The sequence below is a fragment of the Anabrus simplex genome, chromosome 1 (genome assembly GCF_040414725.1).
Source record: "Anabrus simplex isolate iqAnaSimp1 chromosome 1, ASM4041472v1, whole genome shotgun sequence".
Taxonomy (NCBI): Eukaryota; Metazoa; Arthropoda; class Insecta; order Orthoptera; family Tettigoniidae; genus Anabrus; species Anabrus simplex.
Genome location: NC_090265.1, coordinates 1,582,681,911 through 1,582,702,483, shown reverse-complemented (window position 1 = coordinate 1,582,702,483; position 20,573 = coordinate 1,582,681,911). Strand labels below are relative to the sequence as shown.

Genomic DNA, 20,573 nt, shown 5'->3' with positions numbered 1-20,573 from the left:
AAAAATGAAATATGTATACTTTATAATCGTACAAATGCCAATCAAATCAAACTATAGCCCCAATGGGCCTTCCACCTCCCAAGTGACTGCCCTCGGTCCGAAGGCCTGCAGATTACGAGGTGACACATGGTCACTGTGACGAATCCTCTTGGCCGTTATTCCTGGCTCTCTAGACTGGGGTCGCGATCTCATCATTAAATAGCTCCTTAATTAAAGGTAATCATAGAATGAGTGAACCTGGAACCAGCCCTCATATCCAGGTAAAAATGCCTGGCCTGGCCGGTAATCGAACCCAAGCCCTCCGTGTAAGAAGCAGTCAAGTGAGACCGCTGGGCTGGCTTCAAACATTAATTACCGGTACGTGACTTAAAAATCTCGAAACTTTACGTTCAGTTTTACCGGGGAAACTTCGTCAAATTCCTTTGAAAACTTCTTTCAGTTCAGCAACTTTGATCAGCCAAACTCTTCGAAAAATTTAATACCCGTAATGGCAAGCCAAGCAACAATCAATCACAAGTAGTTTTAATTCTCTAATCTAATAAAATAAAGTACATTAGATACAAAAGCGCCCAACATGATGGCGAATTTGTTGTTGTTGTTGTATCTTCCATTGTAATTTGGTCACCGGTACGCTGTTCTTAGTCAGTTTATGGAAACCTTGTTCCGCTTAAATTAAGCCCACATTGACTTTTAAAAGTTATGTTGAACTTGAGAATATGGTTTTGAATGTAAGTATCGATCCTCAAGGTCACGAATGCATTATATTCAATTCTGCCCGTCACTAATTAAAATCAAATTGGAAAGAGAAAAAATATCGTTAACACTTCCAAAGTTACGATTATTCGCGACCTTGAGCTCAGCTGGAAAGCGTGCTCACTGTACAAGTCGGTACGAGTGTGAAATGATACCGTACCAAGTTTTCAAATGTAACGTACACCGGTTTTCATAACATTTTAACACAAAAACGTGACGTTGCCAGTCTTATATTAGGACGAAAACAGTAATAGGCAATCCCAAAGTCTCCCTTGGCTTTATGTATGTAAGGTGCAACATCTGTTCTGGTCTCGATAACATAATCGTATTACATAAAATCAGCTTCATGGTTCGTATCGCACTTCAGTACATTCACAATTAAGTATTTATTATTTTCCACTTGGTCGATTGACAATCTTATGTTAATTTTAAGGACACTTCCTCTTATGCATTACTTTGTCAATTTATATATTTTTCATCTAAACAGTGTTATGTGGCTGAAGATGTTGATAATATACGAAACATGTACCACTTTTAACCATTAAATTGCCTTAAGCAATCATTGTATCGACTAGGTGGTAAATAATAAATACTTAATTGTGAACATAATCGTATACGATAATATTAAAATGCTAAATTTGTGTTACTTAAGGAGCAGTTTCGATTCCTGCCTGAAAGCCCAGTGATTATACAGTGCCTTGAGGTAAATGCCGAAAACCTGTTCGGCGATACACTCGAAAAAAGTAAAAAATAAACATCTAACCCTAGACATAATGCAGGCCTAGACCCTTTGTAAGTACGAATATTCAACGAAAATCGTTCAGTCTGCTGTCGAAATGCGCTCCGTCTCCTTCCATTTATTGTGGGAGCTCTCTGCTTTATGACTTCCAAGGATCCTCAAACAGTACCACCCGAATACGATGCTATGATGATCCCTTAAGCAAGTTCACCGCCGATCACTTTTCCAGTACAGTACTTCCTCATATTACCGCAGTGATGGAACGTCAACATCAAGGTCCGTAAGTATGACGTAGCCATCCATTCGTAAGATACAGTTTCATGAAAAACACGTGATCAAGGATTTAGCGTTGATGGGACTGAAATTTCTGGACGGTGCATCCGGGAAATCGCTTCTTCGAGGAACGGATAATGCAGGATTTTTACAACGTGATTTAATTGGAATGCTCGCAGGACCACGTAATTTGAACAAATAATACGGGAAAACGTAGCTTTCGGGAACGTATAATTGAGGTTCTACTGTATATGAGAATATACTTTAGAAGATTATGTACAGAGCAGCAAATTGAGTTACTGAAATTATATGGCATCTGACATATTAATGTGTACATTCTCTCACAGGTTACCTATTGCAAAGCCTAACCCTGTGACAAAAGAAAGTTAAAAACTGCAAAGGGAGTGGACATAACAACTGATACATGGGACTTTGGTATTTTAAAGGGTCAGTTGATGGAAGAGGATTGAATGATTACTTAGACAAGTCAATTTTAGAATGAATATCTCTGGGAAGACTTTGATGAGACATAATCTGCAAGAGAGATGGCTAGATGGGAATAGCACATTGCAAGAGCAGTTATTGAAATAAGTTCAGGGGTTGTCAGATTTTGTAATCTGCCTCTAGGCAAGGGTGAATATGGTTGATGATATAGAAAATAAATTGAAACATGTCATTGACCTTCAGTGTTGTTTCCTATCCTGTAACAGGTTGGGCGCTATATTTCTTGCCATATGTGTTGCAGAGAATTTCTGCTTAAAATGACTTGTTTGTATTACAGATTGAAAGTACTCAATCAACTCCATCTGAAGAACTCTCCGATGGTGGGAAGCTGATCCCATATCCTGCTGAAACACCAGAGGGAGTCAGTCTTCTGGATGCATCGTTCCTACAACTACATGTCCCTTCTGTAGCAGAATCAAAGATGAGGGCTAATCATCTATCACCTTGTTCGGATGATTCTGTTGTAAATGAGGAGATAGTTCTTAGTCTCATATCTTCTAGTCAGCAAGCATCTCAAAAGTCTGAAGATACTTTAATTTGTAAGTTGTATTTTTTTAGTAATTATTATATACTGTATATATGACTTGTATACAGAAATATGTTGCATTTAGCTATAAAGGAACTGGTTGAAAATATACAGGGTGATTCAAACGTCTAGCACGATACTACAACTCCATTACTATAATACCAATATAATGGTCCGTTATTGGACATTATAAATTTTCCAGCTCACTCACTCTTGGTTGCCTGCGTTTTGCCCTCGTGTGCTAAGTTAGGCTCGTCAGTTGGGACTTAGCACACCACCCAAGACGCAAGGCTAGTGCATACCGTGGAGGCCACTGCATAGGCTATTTAAAGCCACCAGCAGTGCCAATGCACTATGAGATCTATGTCTCATTTCCAAAAATAGATGCCTGACTGGCGGCCACTACTAGTGGCCACTACTAGTGTAGATACTGCAAAATGGGGAGAGGGGTGGGCAGTTACTGGGGGGAAAAAAAACCAAAACAAACAATGTTATTTATTCTACACTAATGTGTTCGAAAACATACTCAAATTATTCTCTCGACACCCCGATCACTGATAGCCTTTGCAGGAAAAGGTAAAGGATGCCACGTAACAGTACCAATCAGTAATAATACAGGCATAGATGAGGAGTGGTGGGTCTGTCTTATGGCGTTGCTCTACAGGTAGGAGGGTTTTTCATCTGTCTAATACCCAGAATTATTTGTTTACTGTCATGTTCAGATAGAAACAGGCCTCATAGCTGAACAGAATATTCGCTTCCAGGTTCTGCTCATGTCGACACCTTTCTTCAAATGACTCACAGAACTCCACCCGTCTTTCATTGTCATCACTGTGAAGTTCTTGCACAAAATGTATGCATGTCACCCTGCCCATTCTAGGCCTGCTCTGGTACAGTGGTCACTTGGTAATGTTGCTCTCTTTTCTCTCAGCAATGTGTTGCTTTTCTGCAGATTCAAAGGTAGGGCCAGATTTTCATTTGAGTTTCAAGCACACTAGTAGAATGAATAAGCAGTTATTTCCAAGAACTTTTCCATTTTTTGACATTTACACTAGCAGCAAAATTGTCCTATAATGCTGGACTTTTTTTTTTTCCTGCTATTTGTTTTACGTCACACCGACACATAGTTTATGTGGCGGTGATGGGATAGGAAAGGCCTAGGAATGGGAAGGAAGCGGCTGTGGCCTTAATTAAAGTACAGCCCCAGCATTTGCCTGGTGTGAAAATGGGAAACCACAGAAAACCATCTTCAGGGCTGCCGATAGTGGGGTTCGAACCCACTATCTCCTGGATGCAAGCTCACAGCTGCGTGCGCCTAACCGCGCGGCCAACTTGTCCGGTGCTGGACGTTTTAATCACCCTGTATTATACTCATATCTGTACTTGTGTTCTACTTTGTTTCCACTGTTATTGCATTCACTTAAAACTAAGAGCGAATTATGCTGTAATTTCACATTGTAAAAACTGAAGTTCATCTGATAATTATGTGATGACTGATGATATCTCCTTCTTAAAAGCAAAATGTGACTTGTTTCATATAGTTGTATATTGTGTAAACTGGCTCGTTTCTCAACCAAGAAAATGTTTACCCAACTGTCTCATGGTTCAGCTTTACATGTAAGACAATTTTTTAAGGCACAGAGTGATGTAATTGTAAGAGTCAGTAGAAAATATACCCGTAGTATACTAGTAAAGGATATCAATGCTGGGAATAGAACTGATTAGTATTGAGAAAGTAGTGGATAAATGTAAGCAAGACATGGAAACTAGCAGGCATGGGGAAACCTGGGCTAGTATGGGGTTATCAATTGCTAATCCCTTTTATTTTTTTAAGCATAAGACTATTCACCACTGCACATGAAAAGATTGGGGTACCAGATCCATAATATACTTTCAGGAAACCCATTGTGAATGTTTGGATATTCCAGGAATTTTTCAGTAGTACAGATCTGCAGTGAACTGTCTGTAGACTGGGATTGAGGAAGTGGAGTCAGTCTGGAGAAAGTTCCAAAGATTAGAGTTGAAGAGGTTCAGGATAAAAGAAGAGAACAGGTGACATACAAGGATGTAATAGGTACAAGAAGGGAATACCATAGAACAATGTTGTAAAGGTGGCAGAAGTGTACATGTTTGAGTAGTGATGAAGTCAGAAAGCTTGTAAATATAAAAAGAAAGCCTACTGGTATCAGAAATACTATAACTCCTGACAAGAATTGTAAGAAAGAAAGAAAGAAAGAAAGAAGGAGACAGAACCAAGCAAATAATACTATTGAATCCAAAAAAAAAGAAAATCCTGGCAAAAGTTTGGATATGCAATAGTCGTTGCAAGTGATAAAAATCATTGTTGATCCGTACTGACAATACTGAATGTACGATGCTAAAGGGTTTATTGTGTCACCTATTCAGTACATTATAAATTTTAAAACACTTAGGAATTTATTATTATTACCATTTGAGACATGTTTTGCCCTTCATTGAGGGCATCATCAGTCATAGTACCTCCTCAAGGCATAAATCAGTACCTGATTAGTAATTAAAATGTAAACATTAAGATACATTACAATGGGAAAGTCAAGCAAAAGAGAAAAACATGTTCATTGATGATACAGTTAAACATCATAAGTTTATAGACACAGTAGTCGGCACCAATGCGTAAAATCACTGGGTATTTTAGCAGAGTCCAGCAGTGTGGTCCAAAGAATAATTGACACTACTCATTAGAAAATTACAGGAAATTATAAAGTTTATACATATTTACATTGAAACAGTTAGGGGAGAAAGGGTATAAGTGTCTGGCGTCAATGTTCATAACACTAGTTATTGCCGTTGGATGAACGATTACAGGTTAACAGGGCGACTATACAGTAATTTTACAATATCCAGTTGAACAGTTGAGAAATTACAAGCTTATAATACATATTTACAAGAGAGCAGCTGGGTGAGAAAGGATATAAAATGTCTGGCAACAAGTGCGTCCTGTTGTTTTAGTCATTGGTTCACGATTGCAGCATTAGCACATCGGTAATAATATATAAGTAATAATAATAACAACATAAGCGTTTCCACCTTTTCAATACTAAAATATATTCACAAAATCATAAATTACACGGTACTAGTTTCGACCCATCTAGGGGTCATCATCAGCCGTATTGGAGCAAAGATCACTTTTGGCGAAATCCTAAGAAAATAACATTTTCTTAAAACATTTTCTTGAAATAACATTTTCTTAGGATTTCGCCAAAAGTGATCTTTGCTCCAATACAGCTGATGATGACCCCTAGATGGGTCGAAACTAGTACCGTGTAATTTATAATTTTGTGAATATATTTTAGTATTGAAAAGGTGGAAACGCTTACGTTGTTATTATTATTACTTATATATTATTCTCAGTTCAATACGGACCAAAAACATGAAATTCATAACCATTAACATCAGTAATAAGCAGAGTGGTCCAACTTTAGTGTAACCATAGGGGGGCAGGGAAAAATATTCCACTGTTTTTTCAAGATGTCAAATGAGGTTCCAGTATGCCTACGCCTATAGAAGTTGTCTGGTTGAAGTCCTGGGTTCATGGATATCGCTCAATAAGTACGGTGAATTTGGTCGGCATGGGTGGAGACTCATTGGGTGTCACTGAGTATACAGTGCATTTGAATGGCAACAATGATGGCAGTTATTTGTTGATAATTGTATTTACTGGGAAAATGTTGCGGGTTAGATTCTTTCGCTTTTTAGTTCTCTTAACTTCATGTAGCTTGGAATAATACTATGTGAAAACATCAGTGTGAGATGCTAGTAAGACTTTTAAACTGATATTATTCCGTAAATGAAAACATGAAGGACCTCGGGATGAAGGTATTGTTTTGTGCTGCTGGTCTGGTGAAATAGAATGGAGTTGTTTATGGTGTAATCCGCAGTGGAGGGATTAAAAATGTATTACTACCGAGTCAGAGCGTCATAGCTGGGACGAGGCATCTTCTTTTCCTGTTTGTGAAGACAGCCATAGTGGCACGCCATGTTCGTACCGGTGCGTGCTGGATTCTAGCGTGGTGTTATAAGTTGTGTTGTATGGAGTGGAAGTTATCTGATGTGTCATGTGCGTATTACCGGCTGAGCCTCCTTCATAGTCAATCAACACTCACCAACAAAAAACTTCTCAGTGACACGGCATATAAGGAGAACTCCGTTATACCGACAATATTTTGTTATCCCTTCAAAATTCCTATATTAAACTGTGTATTATCCTTCGGTTACAGCGAGAGCCCTATCATTGACGCATCCTTTATTATGAGCGACTAAGCGGACACGATTTTTTCCGTTATCGATATTTATGCACTCCAGCGATTATGTTGCATGCAATCGATTATCTTCGGTACCATTTCCTCGCTATGTCCCCTAGCGAATTCTTTCGTCGACATTCGAAGGTGATGTCGGAGTCTATTAGTAATACCCGTCGACTGCTGTTCCATAAAGAAAATTAGAAATGAAAGAGAACATATTTTTGTAATAAATGCGTAAATAACGTGCCCGATAACAGTTCTTAACTCGTTAAGAATAAAGGCTGACTAAACGATCGCTTAATTTTAATGCTAAATACTGCAATTAAGTAAAAATGGGATACACCTTGTGATATGGCAGAGTGCATACCGGTAATTGATTTCACAGGTTAGTTAGTTTTCCGCTGTTGTAAATTCTCGCTATAATGGACTTCTACTGTACTGACATAGAAATCGGTAGCCTTGCGGACTACAGTACAAGAAGTTTAGAGCGAATAAATTAATTTCCTCATTCAATTTAACTCCACACTTATTTTTAGTGGTTCCCTAATTTGATGTAACAATACATTAAGTGCCTCCTTCGTCAGGTATTTAGAACCTACATTTCAGTTTTTCTCTGTCCGAGAAAACACTTTTCCTAGCTGCCTTATTCCTTCTACCTTGACATTTGCATGTATATGTACACCCCTTTAGCTCCCTATACTTCCACCGCAAATGAACCGCTTCAGCTGACTTATATTTGCACTTCTTCTTCTTCAGGCTATCAATAATTTCATTCAATCTATATATTCCTTCTGCCACTGACACTTCCACTCTATTACTCAATACAGATGGTCGATGTCTGAAGCAGTCTCTGTCCTAACAGCATTTCCTGTTCTCTCAACGTCTCTTGACTGCCTACAGTATAATATCTTCTTCTTTGACATGGGTCCATCATGTCTAATCAATAACGTTCGCTTTAAGGAAATCCGTGGAGTTTTGTTTTGAATGTTGAATACAGTTGGGACTGCATTCTACACTAATTTCTTCTTCTCGACTGACATAAACTGGCTGTCTTCAAAATGATTCGAGCATAACTTTATGTTGTTATACAAATAGTTCACATCTTTCTTCATCAAATCAGCCCTCCTACTATTTACAAGCCATTTTCTACACCTGGAAATTAAAATATCGCTACGTGTTAGAGGAAAAGATTGGGTTAAAATGTTATTTAATTTCATAATTGGGTGGATTTCCCCCACTGAGTTATACTTCTGGATAATTGACAAACCAAAAACCTACTTATTTGAACTTATATTTATACATCTGCACGATATTGGTCTATTATGCAAAAATGTCAACAGTAGCCAATAAGCCTTGCCTTATGTCAGTATCTTTGGGAAACCTAAAAAATGATAGCTCTGGTGTCTTCTTCTCATTATTCTAGCAGTTTACTACACTACACACATCTTCTTTCATGAACACCATCTTAATTTAACAGAAAATTAATTACTTGTAATGGAACTACCTCACACTAACCTTGCAAATTATACACAACTTACACACCTCAGTAGACCAGAAGCTTGCTGGCCAGGTGGAGCGCTGGAGTCGCATGGATGGAAAAAATGAGCCAAGCTTTGTGACTGTGTATATTAGACTGTGGCTAGGACCTCCTTGTGTTGGACAGTTCTCGTGGCCTCGTGATGGAAGACTCTTAAGAACTTACTGGAAAACACGAAAATTGATTTGGCAGTGATTCCTGGAGGATTGACATCGATGTTTCGGTAATAAAACTTTCAAGCACAGTGTACGAAAACTCTTATCAGTGCTGGGTGGCAGAAAGTGTGCATGAACTAATAATTCTAACATGAAAGATTCAGAAACGAATTGTGGAACTTTTTTGCGAATGGTTATTGCAGGCTTGGGTCATGATTTCTTTGAAGGTGATTGAAAAGAACTTCAAGAAAATGGGACTGTAGATGAATTCTTACAGAAGTTACGGCGCCTAACTGTTGTGAGGTGAGGTTCAATTACTGAACCTACAACTGTGCCCATCTACTCACCCAGTGGTCCGAAAGTTTGGGACCTATTCTGACTAGGTACTTTATTTTGATAATATCTATCATATGGTACGTATTCTATGCAAAACTTTTGGCCATGACCCTGATACAGCCCCATTGATTTTTAAACTGTAATATCACGAAGTTGATTCACATACTATAAACCACGCTTGTGCAGTATAAGTTTTAATTTAGTCCGCTACAGAGCACATGGTTTTCATACATGGGAGGGGCAAAGGTACGTGCTGTTTGATTTGTAATATTTTCATTTTTGTTTCTGAAATTCAATAGTCGCAGTCTGCCTGGTGGCCGTGACCGTTAAGGCAATAAATCTATGGGATCTGACACTGTGGTTAGCCGGTTTGAGTCTCGTTGGTCGAAAAAGTTTCTTCTTCTGAATATTGGCCAGCAGGGTAGGAGAGGTGGCAGTAGACAATTTCTAATCACTAGACTGCTTGCCTAAAGGTTGGATACAATTTTAGATCTCTCTGCTGTGTTCGCATGGAATAAGAGCATATGACGCTGTTGATGGTGATTTGTCCATCAGATAGAAATGTCAAGCCTTGAGGAGGCCCATTTGTGGTATTCAACAGGAGTAGGCTATGTGCTGATGCCGAGTCTCACCCCCTCCCTTCCTACTAAAATATATCACATCATTCACTTCATCTCATTAACTACTCTGATGAGGTTGATGTCGTGAAGGGAATCCGGTCATAAAAATTTGTTACAAAGATTCATCTCGCTTCATACCCGACCTCCTGGAGGAACGGGACAAGGGTTGGACATGCATGAGAATTTGCAATAATCACAGGTTTTCGAAGATTCATCTCATTTCATACCTGACCTTGTAGAGTAGTGGGACAAGGATTGGACATACATAGAATTTGCAATAGTCGTAGGTTGTCGTTAAGTTTAAACTTGACGTTCATTTGGTTTCATTGTTTCACTGGGAAACAATGAAGGAAGAAACTGTTGAAACTTGTGCAGTATTATCCTTTAATTAAAATCTGTGATTAAAACTCCAAGCATTTGTGGCTTTAAATGACATTTTTCTTGTGATGTCATGATTATTATTAGTTTCTGCCTTCGTTTTTTGGCAAACATTATTGAAACTGTTACAGGTCTGGTTATTGAACTGAACATTGTAATTGAGTAGTGTCAGTTTTTATTGGCCTATTATTTCAACTTATTTCACCTCACTCAAACTGGCCTCATAATGGAGCAAAACATTTTATAGCAAGTAATTGCTGTAATTTCACATGCTCGTTTTGACGTAAATACTGTATGTTTTATTGCTGGGGTGCGGGGGAGGGGTCCAAAAATGTGTATAGTAAAGTTAGTGATATGAAATGTTTGACTTCATGTTACCTAGCAACCATGCAGCCTGTCAGGGGAAGTATTGATGGATGGCCATGGTTGAGAGACAGTTGGCAGTGCAAGTGAAATTTGCTCAGTGTAGCTGTATCTTGTGCTTTGTGAATAAATAAATAAATAAATAAATAAATTATCAAAGAGGGGCATTAGAATACAGACGACTGGGCAAGTTGGCTGTGCAGTTAGGGGTGAGCTGTGAGCTTGCATCCGGGAGATAGTGGGTTCAAGCCCCACTTTCAGCAGCCCTGAAAATGGTTTTCTGTGGTTTCCCATTTTCACACCAGGCAAATACTGGAGCTATTCCTTAATTAAGGCCACGGCCACTTCTTTTCCACTCCTATCCCTTTCGTATCCCATCGTCTCCATAAGACCTCTCTGTGTCGGTGCGACATAAAGCAAAATAAGAATACAGATGGTTGAAATGATCTTGCAGGTAGTTATGTGGAGAATTGATGGATGGCCTTAACAGAGAGACATATAGAAGGTTCTTTTATCAAAGAGGCCTCATCATCATACTTTAAAGAACTGATTGTTTCATTTGTGGTAGTTTGATAGGCCTGATTCAGTTTCCCCCCTTTGATGCTTAGAATTCTACACTTGCAAATTCTCCAAATTACATACAGATGTCTCTTAAAAATGATTTGTAAGATGCAAATGAATTAACCGTTATCAATTTGAGTTTTATTTATAGAAAGACATATTTATGATCATTTGATTTTCCCAAAGGGAAATTTGACACCATACTTATTATTATATTAATTTTCCTGGAAGTTAATACTGTGTACTTTGTCTAAGGGCAGTCTCTAATTTGGCGATATGTTACCAAATTCATTTAGTGAAATATAAAGTGAAACCTCGGTTTTTCATTACACGTTTTTCTGATTAGCACGTTGTAAATTCATAGTCCCGATTTTCATTGTGTTAAATCTGTATAAAAATACCTTGCTTATTGCAACACGAATTTTCACTGTAAATGTTCTTTGTCATCCCTAGTGAAAGGAACCTGATATCAAAGTCAGGTAAGAGCCCTTGCCGCAAGTAGTGGTCTAGGAAAGTTGCATGATAACAAGAAAAGGCCTGAACTTCACAGGGTAAGGTACACCTTCAGGGATCAAGCCGTTGGCCTGAGGAATGTTTGGTTTTGCTTGCTGGTTAGGAGTAAGATTGCTGAATATATCCAGTGAGCCTGTTTATGCTTACATTTCACTTTCCATTCAGAAGTTAGAAATTTATTTTGTGTTGTGTGATACAGTGAAGAGTAGCGAATATTTGTCACGTGATAGCCTACCTCTGGATTAGGAACATAATCGTGTGAAGTTGACTAGGGAGGTGCATATTTGTCTTGCGATAGCCTAGTTATGGATACAGAAAAAGTTGTGAAATTGTTTAGTAATGAAGACAACATTAAAATCTGTTCAGAAAGAGGACTGGCACCTGCATCTCTAAGCGCACAGAGGTGTCGCGAATGTTAAAACTCGAATCATTTGTGTTTCGACTAGATCACTCGAGTTGGTCGGAGTTTTGTCAGATTCAAAATGGCGACCAGACCCATTCTCTCACAGTCGCACATGGCCAAGTTTAACCTCCAATTCATTTTCCAAGAGTGTGACTAGAAAATGATGTTTAATAACCTACTGGTTTGAAATATAAGGCTTGTAGAAAGTTAAGTTTTAGAATGAGTGTGATCTTCAATAATATGTTGATATCTTTATGGGCCCCAGTGCAAATGTTTTCATATTTATTGTCTGATGATTTTCACACCTTTCTATGCAGTGTTATTTTATATGCCCCACTGCAAAAGATTTTTGTATTTTTCTCTTTTTCTTTTTTCATACGTTCTGTCATATGTGGAAACGGCAGATACATAGTAGAAGTCTGCTATAGGGAGTATGGCATGTAATGAGAACCCCGTTATTCTCCATTCTACTTTGGCGTTCGAGACCACAGCGCATGACCTTGGATGTGCCGCGCTGATCACCGAGTGCTGGCAGTTTGCTTCTGTAAATCTATTCGTCTGCGACTTCAAAATATTTATGGATCTTCATATGTTGTTCGATAGTGTTGTGACTTTGTATCTGACAGAGTGTAAAAACTGACCCATTTGACCGTTCTCCACTATTCATAAACATTGAGTCACTTTATTTATCATTGTGTGTGTCGTACTACCTTTCATAATATTACGTACTGTTTTATTTTAAGTGACTCACAATTTCTACCCCCATCATCAATTTATATTTCATCTTATACCAATCCAGAGTTCACTTATTCTTTTTCATATGCATTGTTTTTCTTGTTTTTTTATGTTTTGAACGGCTGACGATGACCTGGACTAGGGTCGAAACCGGTCCCATTTCTAATCACTATTAAATAAGAATGTAATCACTACATTCCTTTCTTTTATGTATTGAATAGGTTGAACCTCTTTTTCAATTATTTAATTTTTAACGTTAATACTTTCAATACGGAACAATGAAATTTTTATCTTTAAATTAGTACCGCCACGCGGGGAACATCATGGGTCGCTTTTACTTGCGCGTAGTACCACTATGTTGGGTACAAAATAGGTTTGTGATTAGTAGCAGTAGTGTGTGGCTCAGGATGCATTTTACAGTACCTGTGATTCGTACCCCATTATGAGAAACACCATGGGATGAGCGACACCGTGGTTCTGCCTTGCCTATGCTTAGTACCCACTATGTGAGGAACACCACGGGATAGTGTGAGTCCCTGTGGATAGTGCACTTATGTGAGGAACCCCATAGGTTTGCGTTGCCTGTAAATAGCACCGCAGTGTGTGAACCCATACGTCTGTGTTATATGTACAAATTTCATTACCTGTGAATACCATAATGTGTGGAATACCGCGAGTCTATGCTACTTTTGATTAGTACCGCAACATGACAAATAGCATGGTTCTATTTTCCTAGCGATAAGTACCATTATGAGGGGCCGATGACCTGGATTTTGGACCCGTTTCGACTACAAGCATAATTGATTCAGTATTGTGCTTTAGAAGCAGTCCCTTGGTCAGTAATACTATTATTTAACTCTAGTTTCTGGGAATGTGGGGCATTCCAGCTCGGATCCAGTGATTGTTTTAACTTCATATCCATCCATTCATTCTTCATCCTCACATTTTTGAATCTGTTCAGTGGAGGATTATGGATTTTTAAATTGTCCTAACATTTCGTACCATTAGGGGCTGATGACCTGTATGTTAGGCCCCTGTAAACAACGAGCATCATCATCATCATCAAGCTTGTGCTTTTTTCCCCGTTTGTGGATCCAGCGATTATATTGCAGGCGATCGATCATCTTCATAATTTCCTCGTTAAATCCACTAGCGAGTTCCGTCGTCGTCATTCATAGGCGATGTCAGAGTCTATTAGTAATACCCGTCGATTTTGTTCCATAAAGAAAAATGGAAATGAAAGAGAAGGACATCTTTTCATAATAAATGCGTAAGTAACGTGTCTGATAGCAGTTGTCAATTTGTTAAAAATAAAGGCTGAAGTAAACGATCGCTTTATTTTAATGTTACACAGTAGAACCTCGATGAATCATTCCTGAAACTGTCGTTTTCCCATATCCATCGTTCAGATTATTCGGTCCTAAAAGTGTTCCATGTAAACCAATGTTAAATTCCCCCGCATCTTACGTTCCTTGAACTATCGTTTTATCGCATCGATCGTCAAAAGAATATTTGTCCTCAGTCACAATTTTCCCGCATAGATCGATCGTATGTAAGAAAAATATACGCAGAGTTTTTTAAAATCTAAAGAAACAACTGAATACTCCAGCGTATAATAGCGGCAACCTGTTACATGAGAATGTACGAGCGATTACGAGTTGCTAATTTTGAGCAAGGATCTTGTAAGCTGGTGTGCTTCGCATAGGTTATTCACGTGCAAGACACTATGAACCTCCTGGCGCCAACACTTCTCCTCGACCTACTAACAGGCCCCTAGAAGTATTCTTATTTACAAGAATTAAAACTGAGGCACTGTAAAACTCAAATTTTCCACCATTTTTCAAGTTGCTATTGGCTGGCTGGGACTGCCAGCTTCGTTGAAAATGAGAAAATCGTGCAGTTTAATATAGTCACAACGTGAGCCGGGTACATTTTAATTAGTCACAGGGTTATTAATCGTGTCGTACCTTATGATGTATGCGGAATCCTAGAGGCTTTTTGACCATTTTGTTGCCCCCTGCACAGCTGTCTTGCTACAAGCCGGACGAATAATCTTTTCATTAGCCTTTTTGAACTTATTCCTAAGTTTCCAACATCGATTAGCCCGCTGTGACATCGTCCGAGGCGCGCCATGTTGAATTTCTAACCTCTGTGACATCCTCTGATCTGCGCCGTGTGGGATCTCTAACCTATCGTTCGCGAAGTGTCCACGGAATCTTGAACAAAATACAGGTTATCGCCGTTATATCCACGTATATAATTAATTTGCAATAAGAGAACTGACCTTCAAGGTTTTCCAATTACTACGAGAGGTAGGGAAAAGTGAAACGAAACGGCGTAAAAGTCATGATTTTTCCTTTCATCGCTTATATCATGATAGCAATATTTTGATACTGTTATCACACCTGCCAACCCTTCCGATTTATCCGGAAACTTTCCGTTTTTTAACTCGTCTTCCGATTTTCCAATTTATTTTTACTTATTTCTATTTTTGACCAATGTTACCTCCAGTACGGTCAGTACTCTTCCCGTAGAATAAATTCTTATGTACTTGTGTAATTTACGCAACCTCATTTTTAAGCATACATATTTGGCTAGTGTATCGTGTTTCCCGCTCACTACAGCAGCTTTTGTGTTTCACAGTTGGGAATTTGGGACGGTTAGCGACTCTGTTAATCAGATCAAAAGAATTTGTTTTTTATTGTGTGGTTCGCGCGCTGTTAAAATCGTTTCCATGCGTAGTTTGTCGGAGTTGTAGGCCATGTGTCTTTTCTTGTGGTTTTATTATGCTTTTCCCCCTGTCGAAGCAGTATGTTAATAATGTATGAGACATATTTATCTGTTTTGTATGTGGTAGTGTCAGTGCGTTTGTGTTCATTCTAAGTTCATAATTTTAATGATTTGAATGCTTTTCAGAGAGTTGTGTTGGTGACAATTTCTGGTATTTCCTCTTCACATTATGGCCACAAAGCATAATAAATGTTATCTCCAAGTGTTCAGAGATAGCTATAAAATTGAATTTCTGCTCATTTTACAGTCTAGTGAAGAAAACTTATTCTTTTTGAAACATTTTCTTGTAACCATTTTTGTTTTCTTAGTTTAAGATTTTAAATTTAATGGGCAGTTCGCATTGTAACTCTAGGTATGTATGGCGTTTATATAGTAATTTTTCACCGGGACTGTGGCGCAATATACGTGAGAGAATTAAAACATCTTCCTACTTTTGGTTTCTAAAAGTCGGCAGGTATGCGTTATATATATTATGAGCATGTCCGGCTCCATGCCTAAATGGTTAGCGCATGTTGACCTTCAGTTCAACGGTCTTGATCGGGTCGGGGATTTATCTTTCGTTGTTTAATTCTGACAGTTTGGGGGCTGTGTGTGCATTAGGATTCAGCTTAGGTAGAGCCGCATTTTCATAAGCGCGTAGATTGCCTGTCGTGCAACAACTCGAAAGATCTGCACCCGGCTTCGGAGGCCACACGTCATCATCATTATTATTATTATTATTATTATTATTATTATTATGTTTACATGACGAAAAATGCCCAAATACAATACCCGTATTTTATTATTTTGTTATCCCCCTATTTTATGGCACCCGCGTTTATCGTTTTCCTGCATCCATCGTCATTTTCCTCCTCCCTCTTGAAAAACAATGCATCAAGGTTTTAATGTATACGTAAATTAAGTAAGAATGTGTACACCTCAAGCTATGGCAGAGCGCATCACTGTTTTCAGAGGTTAGGTTATATTTTCTCATGTTTAATTACATTTCAGAAAGGCTGTTCCCATGTAACTTTGTAGTGAGGAGATTGTCATTTCTCTACATGTGCTCGAAATATGTTTTCATGATACGGCGACGCTGTTTGAAGAAAAAAACTGGAACGTTTGCCACAGAGGCCTCTGGAGTGGTACTATAATCTTTTCAAAATGAAATTAAACATACTCCTTGACGTAGTACCAGATTTTGAAAAATAACAAACTAGTAAGGCATGGTATGGTTATCATCGACGAAAATGCAAGATTTGAACAAACATATTGCCGTTTCATGCTGATTTTGATGTGTGTGGGGTTTTTCCCGACTTTTACAAAAAATTGGATATAACGCAATCCGTTATAGCGAGTAAATTTTTCGTTGTTATGAATTCTCATTATAACGTACTTCTACTGTAGTTTTCACTGTACCCGCGGGTACACAACCTAAAATGCCCCCATGTTGGAAAACATTCATACCTAGTGTTTCCATATCCCTGTTTGACAGTTTCTACGTGTGTTCAGTAGTGCGTTTTCTTCCTTATCACTTTCTTTTTTCTTGTACCCTGATTAAACATCTTAATGGGGTTTTACTCTCTTATTATGTTGAAAACAGCAGTATATTTGCATATTTATGTTGGGAACATGGAATATAAAATGAAAACAAAACAAGTTTATATATCTTTGCCATTTTTGTTTAGTTCCCTGTTACAGTGACATGTTTGTCTTTTGGTTATAGTAAGCTCTGAAGACTTGAAATTGGCCGAGGTCCTGCAAGAACTGATTGATGATGATAGCATCCTAGGCTCCCAGAAGCCAACAACTGAGCAAGGTGAAGACAGTGAGGATGAAGAACAAAATGAGGGGCTTCACGATTTGACTCAAACCATGGAAGAATTAGAAAAACATAGCCCTGGCAGGTAAGAATCTCTTTTTGAGTAAGTAGTAAATATAAGATGTATAAAGTAATGGTAGTAAGTACTGTAACTTAGAGGAGTAGAAATGTATTCTCGGACTAATAGGATAATCGTAAGAATTTCAGTAGCGCGGTACATACGGTACCTGTCTTGTGATAGCCTAGCTATGGATAAGAAAAGGGTCGTAAAACAATTCGCTAATGAAGAAAAAAATTCAAATCAAATCAAAATCTCTTTATTTGCAAATGAGGTGTCTACCTCGGTGGCAAATGGTACACTAAAATACATTATTGTCAAGCACTAAATATTAAATTAACAATAGAAGAAAATTTTCCTATAATACAATACAATTTACGCTAACAATTTTTTCTATTAAACACACAGCTCATTCTTAATAAATTTATATTGTTTACAAAATTCTACTTATAATATCTCCTGTACTACTTACAAATATAGTCAACTGATATACAGTAAAAGATTAAACTTTACATTGCATTTATTTACTGTTTTTTTTTTTTTTTTTTAACCCATTCTGGAACCTAAGTAGCATAACGACCTGCTGCGTCTTAACCAGAGCCTCTTTTGCCACCACTTTTCAGAGTTCCGGAAGGGCCTTCACAGCTACCGTAGTGGTCCCAGGGCCCTCGAAGTCGCCACTGTACTTCACCCCTACAGGCAGTCCTCTACTTTGGCTGTCCAACTCCTTAGACCAGGGGATGGAATTAATTTAATCACACACATTTTTTGTTTGCTTTTTCAAGAAATCTTTCAGGGGGTTCGGGGCAGTTAAGAAGTACTGTGCAGGTTCTTGGCAGTTTTCTTTATTAGTAAGCGCCAATTTTCCATCTTGTTTCCTGAAACATAAGTTCTGTGGAATGTATCCTCGGATTTTTTCTCTGAATGTTCTGTAGAAATCCCTTGTGTTGTGGTTTCTAAAGTTTTCTTCAATTGAGTCCAGTTGTTCTTTCAGGTGCTTTCTTTTTTCTTGCCTGATGGTTTTGGATACTTGTTTTCTGGTCTCATAAAATTCTTGTTGAGTTTTCTGGGATTTTCTACTGTTGAGTTCCACCAGGGGTGTCTTGTATTCCTTGAGGGTACGATTTCTCGTGCCTTCTGTATGATTTTGGTGTGGAATTCTTCCTATGTTTTCGCTGGTTGATTTTCCCATGCTTCTTTTAGCTCCATAACAGGAATCCTTTTTATGTCAAATTTCTGTTGTTGGATTTTCTTGGAGTAAATTTTACTTTAACTCTTGTCAGATAGTGATCAGAGTCGATGTTTGCTCCTCTTCTCACTTGTACATCATGTATGTCTTTCTGTAGCGGATATGTGAGATTAGTGTCTGGTATTGTAAACACGGTTATGTCTACTTCCGAGAAAGTAAGTGTAAAACCTGAGGTTAAGTGCGGTAAATGCTGTAAAACAGTTAAAAACGGCATCCTGTATAAATTGTGCGATTGTTGGTGGCATTTTAAGTGCGGGAAGAGGCCCAGGGAGGAAAAAATTAGTGCAGTTGAAGACTGGTTTTGTGATCAGTGTGTTGTGAATGTTGTTATCGGTGATGGCAGCTCGAAATCTAAAGATAGTATGAAAATGCATTGGAAATTATCAGTATTTTGTGAAATGATATTGAGGATCTTAAAGCTGAAAATGACGCACTTAAGGATAAGATTAATGTGATGGGGTTTAAGTATTTGAACTATGGAATAGAGCTTGAGTTGAATTTGAATTATGAACCTGTGCGAACTGAAACAATTAAGCCGAAAATCTGTAGACGATGGGAATCGGTGCCGGTAAAATACACGGGCTTCAAAAAGCGGATAAAGGACACTCGTCACTTTCCTGTATTAAAGAATAGGTTTGAACCTCTTGCAAGTGGCACTCGTGAATCTGTAGATAACAGCTCTGAAGTAAATTTGTGGGATAAGCAAAGTCAAAAGTAACAAGAATCTTGTAAAATCAAGTTGCAACTCGCAGAAATAACAGCTCTGAAGTAAATTTGTGGGATAAGCAAAGTCAAAAGTAACAAGAATCTTGTAAAATCAAGTTGCAACTCGCAGAAATCTGTGAAGATAAGACTTTTGGCCGATAGTCAGGTGAGGAATATTGCTACAGAACAAATTAGAAACAGGAAGCATGATGTTTCTGCTGTGATTAAGCCTGGTGTAAATTTTAATGACATAACCTCAGAAAGTCAAAAATACTGTAAACATTTAGGAGCTACGGGAGTTGCTGTATATCTAGCAGGGACTAACAACATGGGAAGAAATAATCCAAGAAGAATGATCTCTTCCATCAGATCAAGACTACAGGAGTTGCATCACACCAATGTTGTGGTATTTTCGGTTCCCCATAGACACGGTCTTCCGGCATGGTCTTGTGTTAACAAAGAGGTAAACAAGGTAATGAAAAACTTTTGAAATTATGTAGGCGCTTCAGAAATGTAAAATAAGTAGATATAAGTAATTTAGGAAGAAGATTTTATACCTGGCATGGTCTGCACCTAAATAGGTTGGGAAAAGGTATGTTGTAAACAGTATAATAGTTTGCTATTACAATTAAAGATGTAGAGTGTAAAACTTCCACTAAAATCAGTGAACCTGTAGAAACAAAACTAGAAACAATCATGATCAACATACAGTAGAAATCCGCTATAGCGAGAGTTCATAACAGCAAAAAATTTACTCGCTATATGGGATTGTCGTTATATCCGATTTTTAAAGTAAAAGTTGAGAAAACCCATACACATTAAAATTGGTATGAAATGACAATCAGTTTGTTCAAAACTTGAGCTTTCGCAGGCGATACCAGCACTGCGGCTTACTTGTTTGTTATTTTCCGAAATCCGATACTACTGGAACGTGTGTGTTTAATTTAATCCAAGACGACTCTGAATGCAATACGACCCCGACTTTTTCCTTCAAAAATTTTTAATCAGACTTAAAAAGTACTTCATAAAGTAATATGAATGTCTTTCTTGTGCAGTACGCATTTTTAGACTATCTCTGTCCTCACGCCAACGCCAACTGGCTTCAGTTATGCCGTATTTTTTGCGGCTGCATAATTATTCTTTATTTCCGCATATTTAATAACCATTAACTTAAAATTGGCATCATATTATCAAAGAGGACACTTTGAAAATTTGCCTTCAATATCTATTCCACGCGTCTCAACAATACGACGATCCATCAGGAAAATATTATTGCTGTCTATCAGACTGTTAC

General features: G+C 38.1%; 1 protein-coding gene across 1 annotated transcript in view; it reads left to right on the top strand.

Moving 5' to 3' along the window:
- The window catches only part of PolZ1 (DNA polymerase zeta catalytic subunit), a 409,350-nt gene that overhangs the window by 85,123 nt on the left and 303,654 nt on the right, over positions 1 to 20,573 (top strand). Inside the window, exons 8-9 of the mRNA XM_067138984.2 lie at positions 2,547 to 2,808; positions 17,172 to 17,352. Of these exons, the coding sequence (XP_066995085.2) occupies positions 2,547 to 2,808; positions 17,172 to 17,352 (443 nt within the window). The remainder of the gene's footprint in view (positions 1 to 2,546; positions 2,809 to 17,171; positions 17,353 to 20,573) is intronic.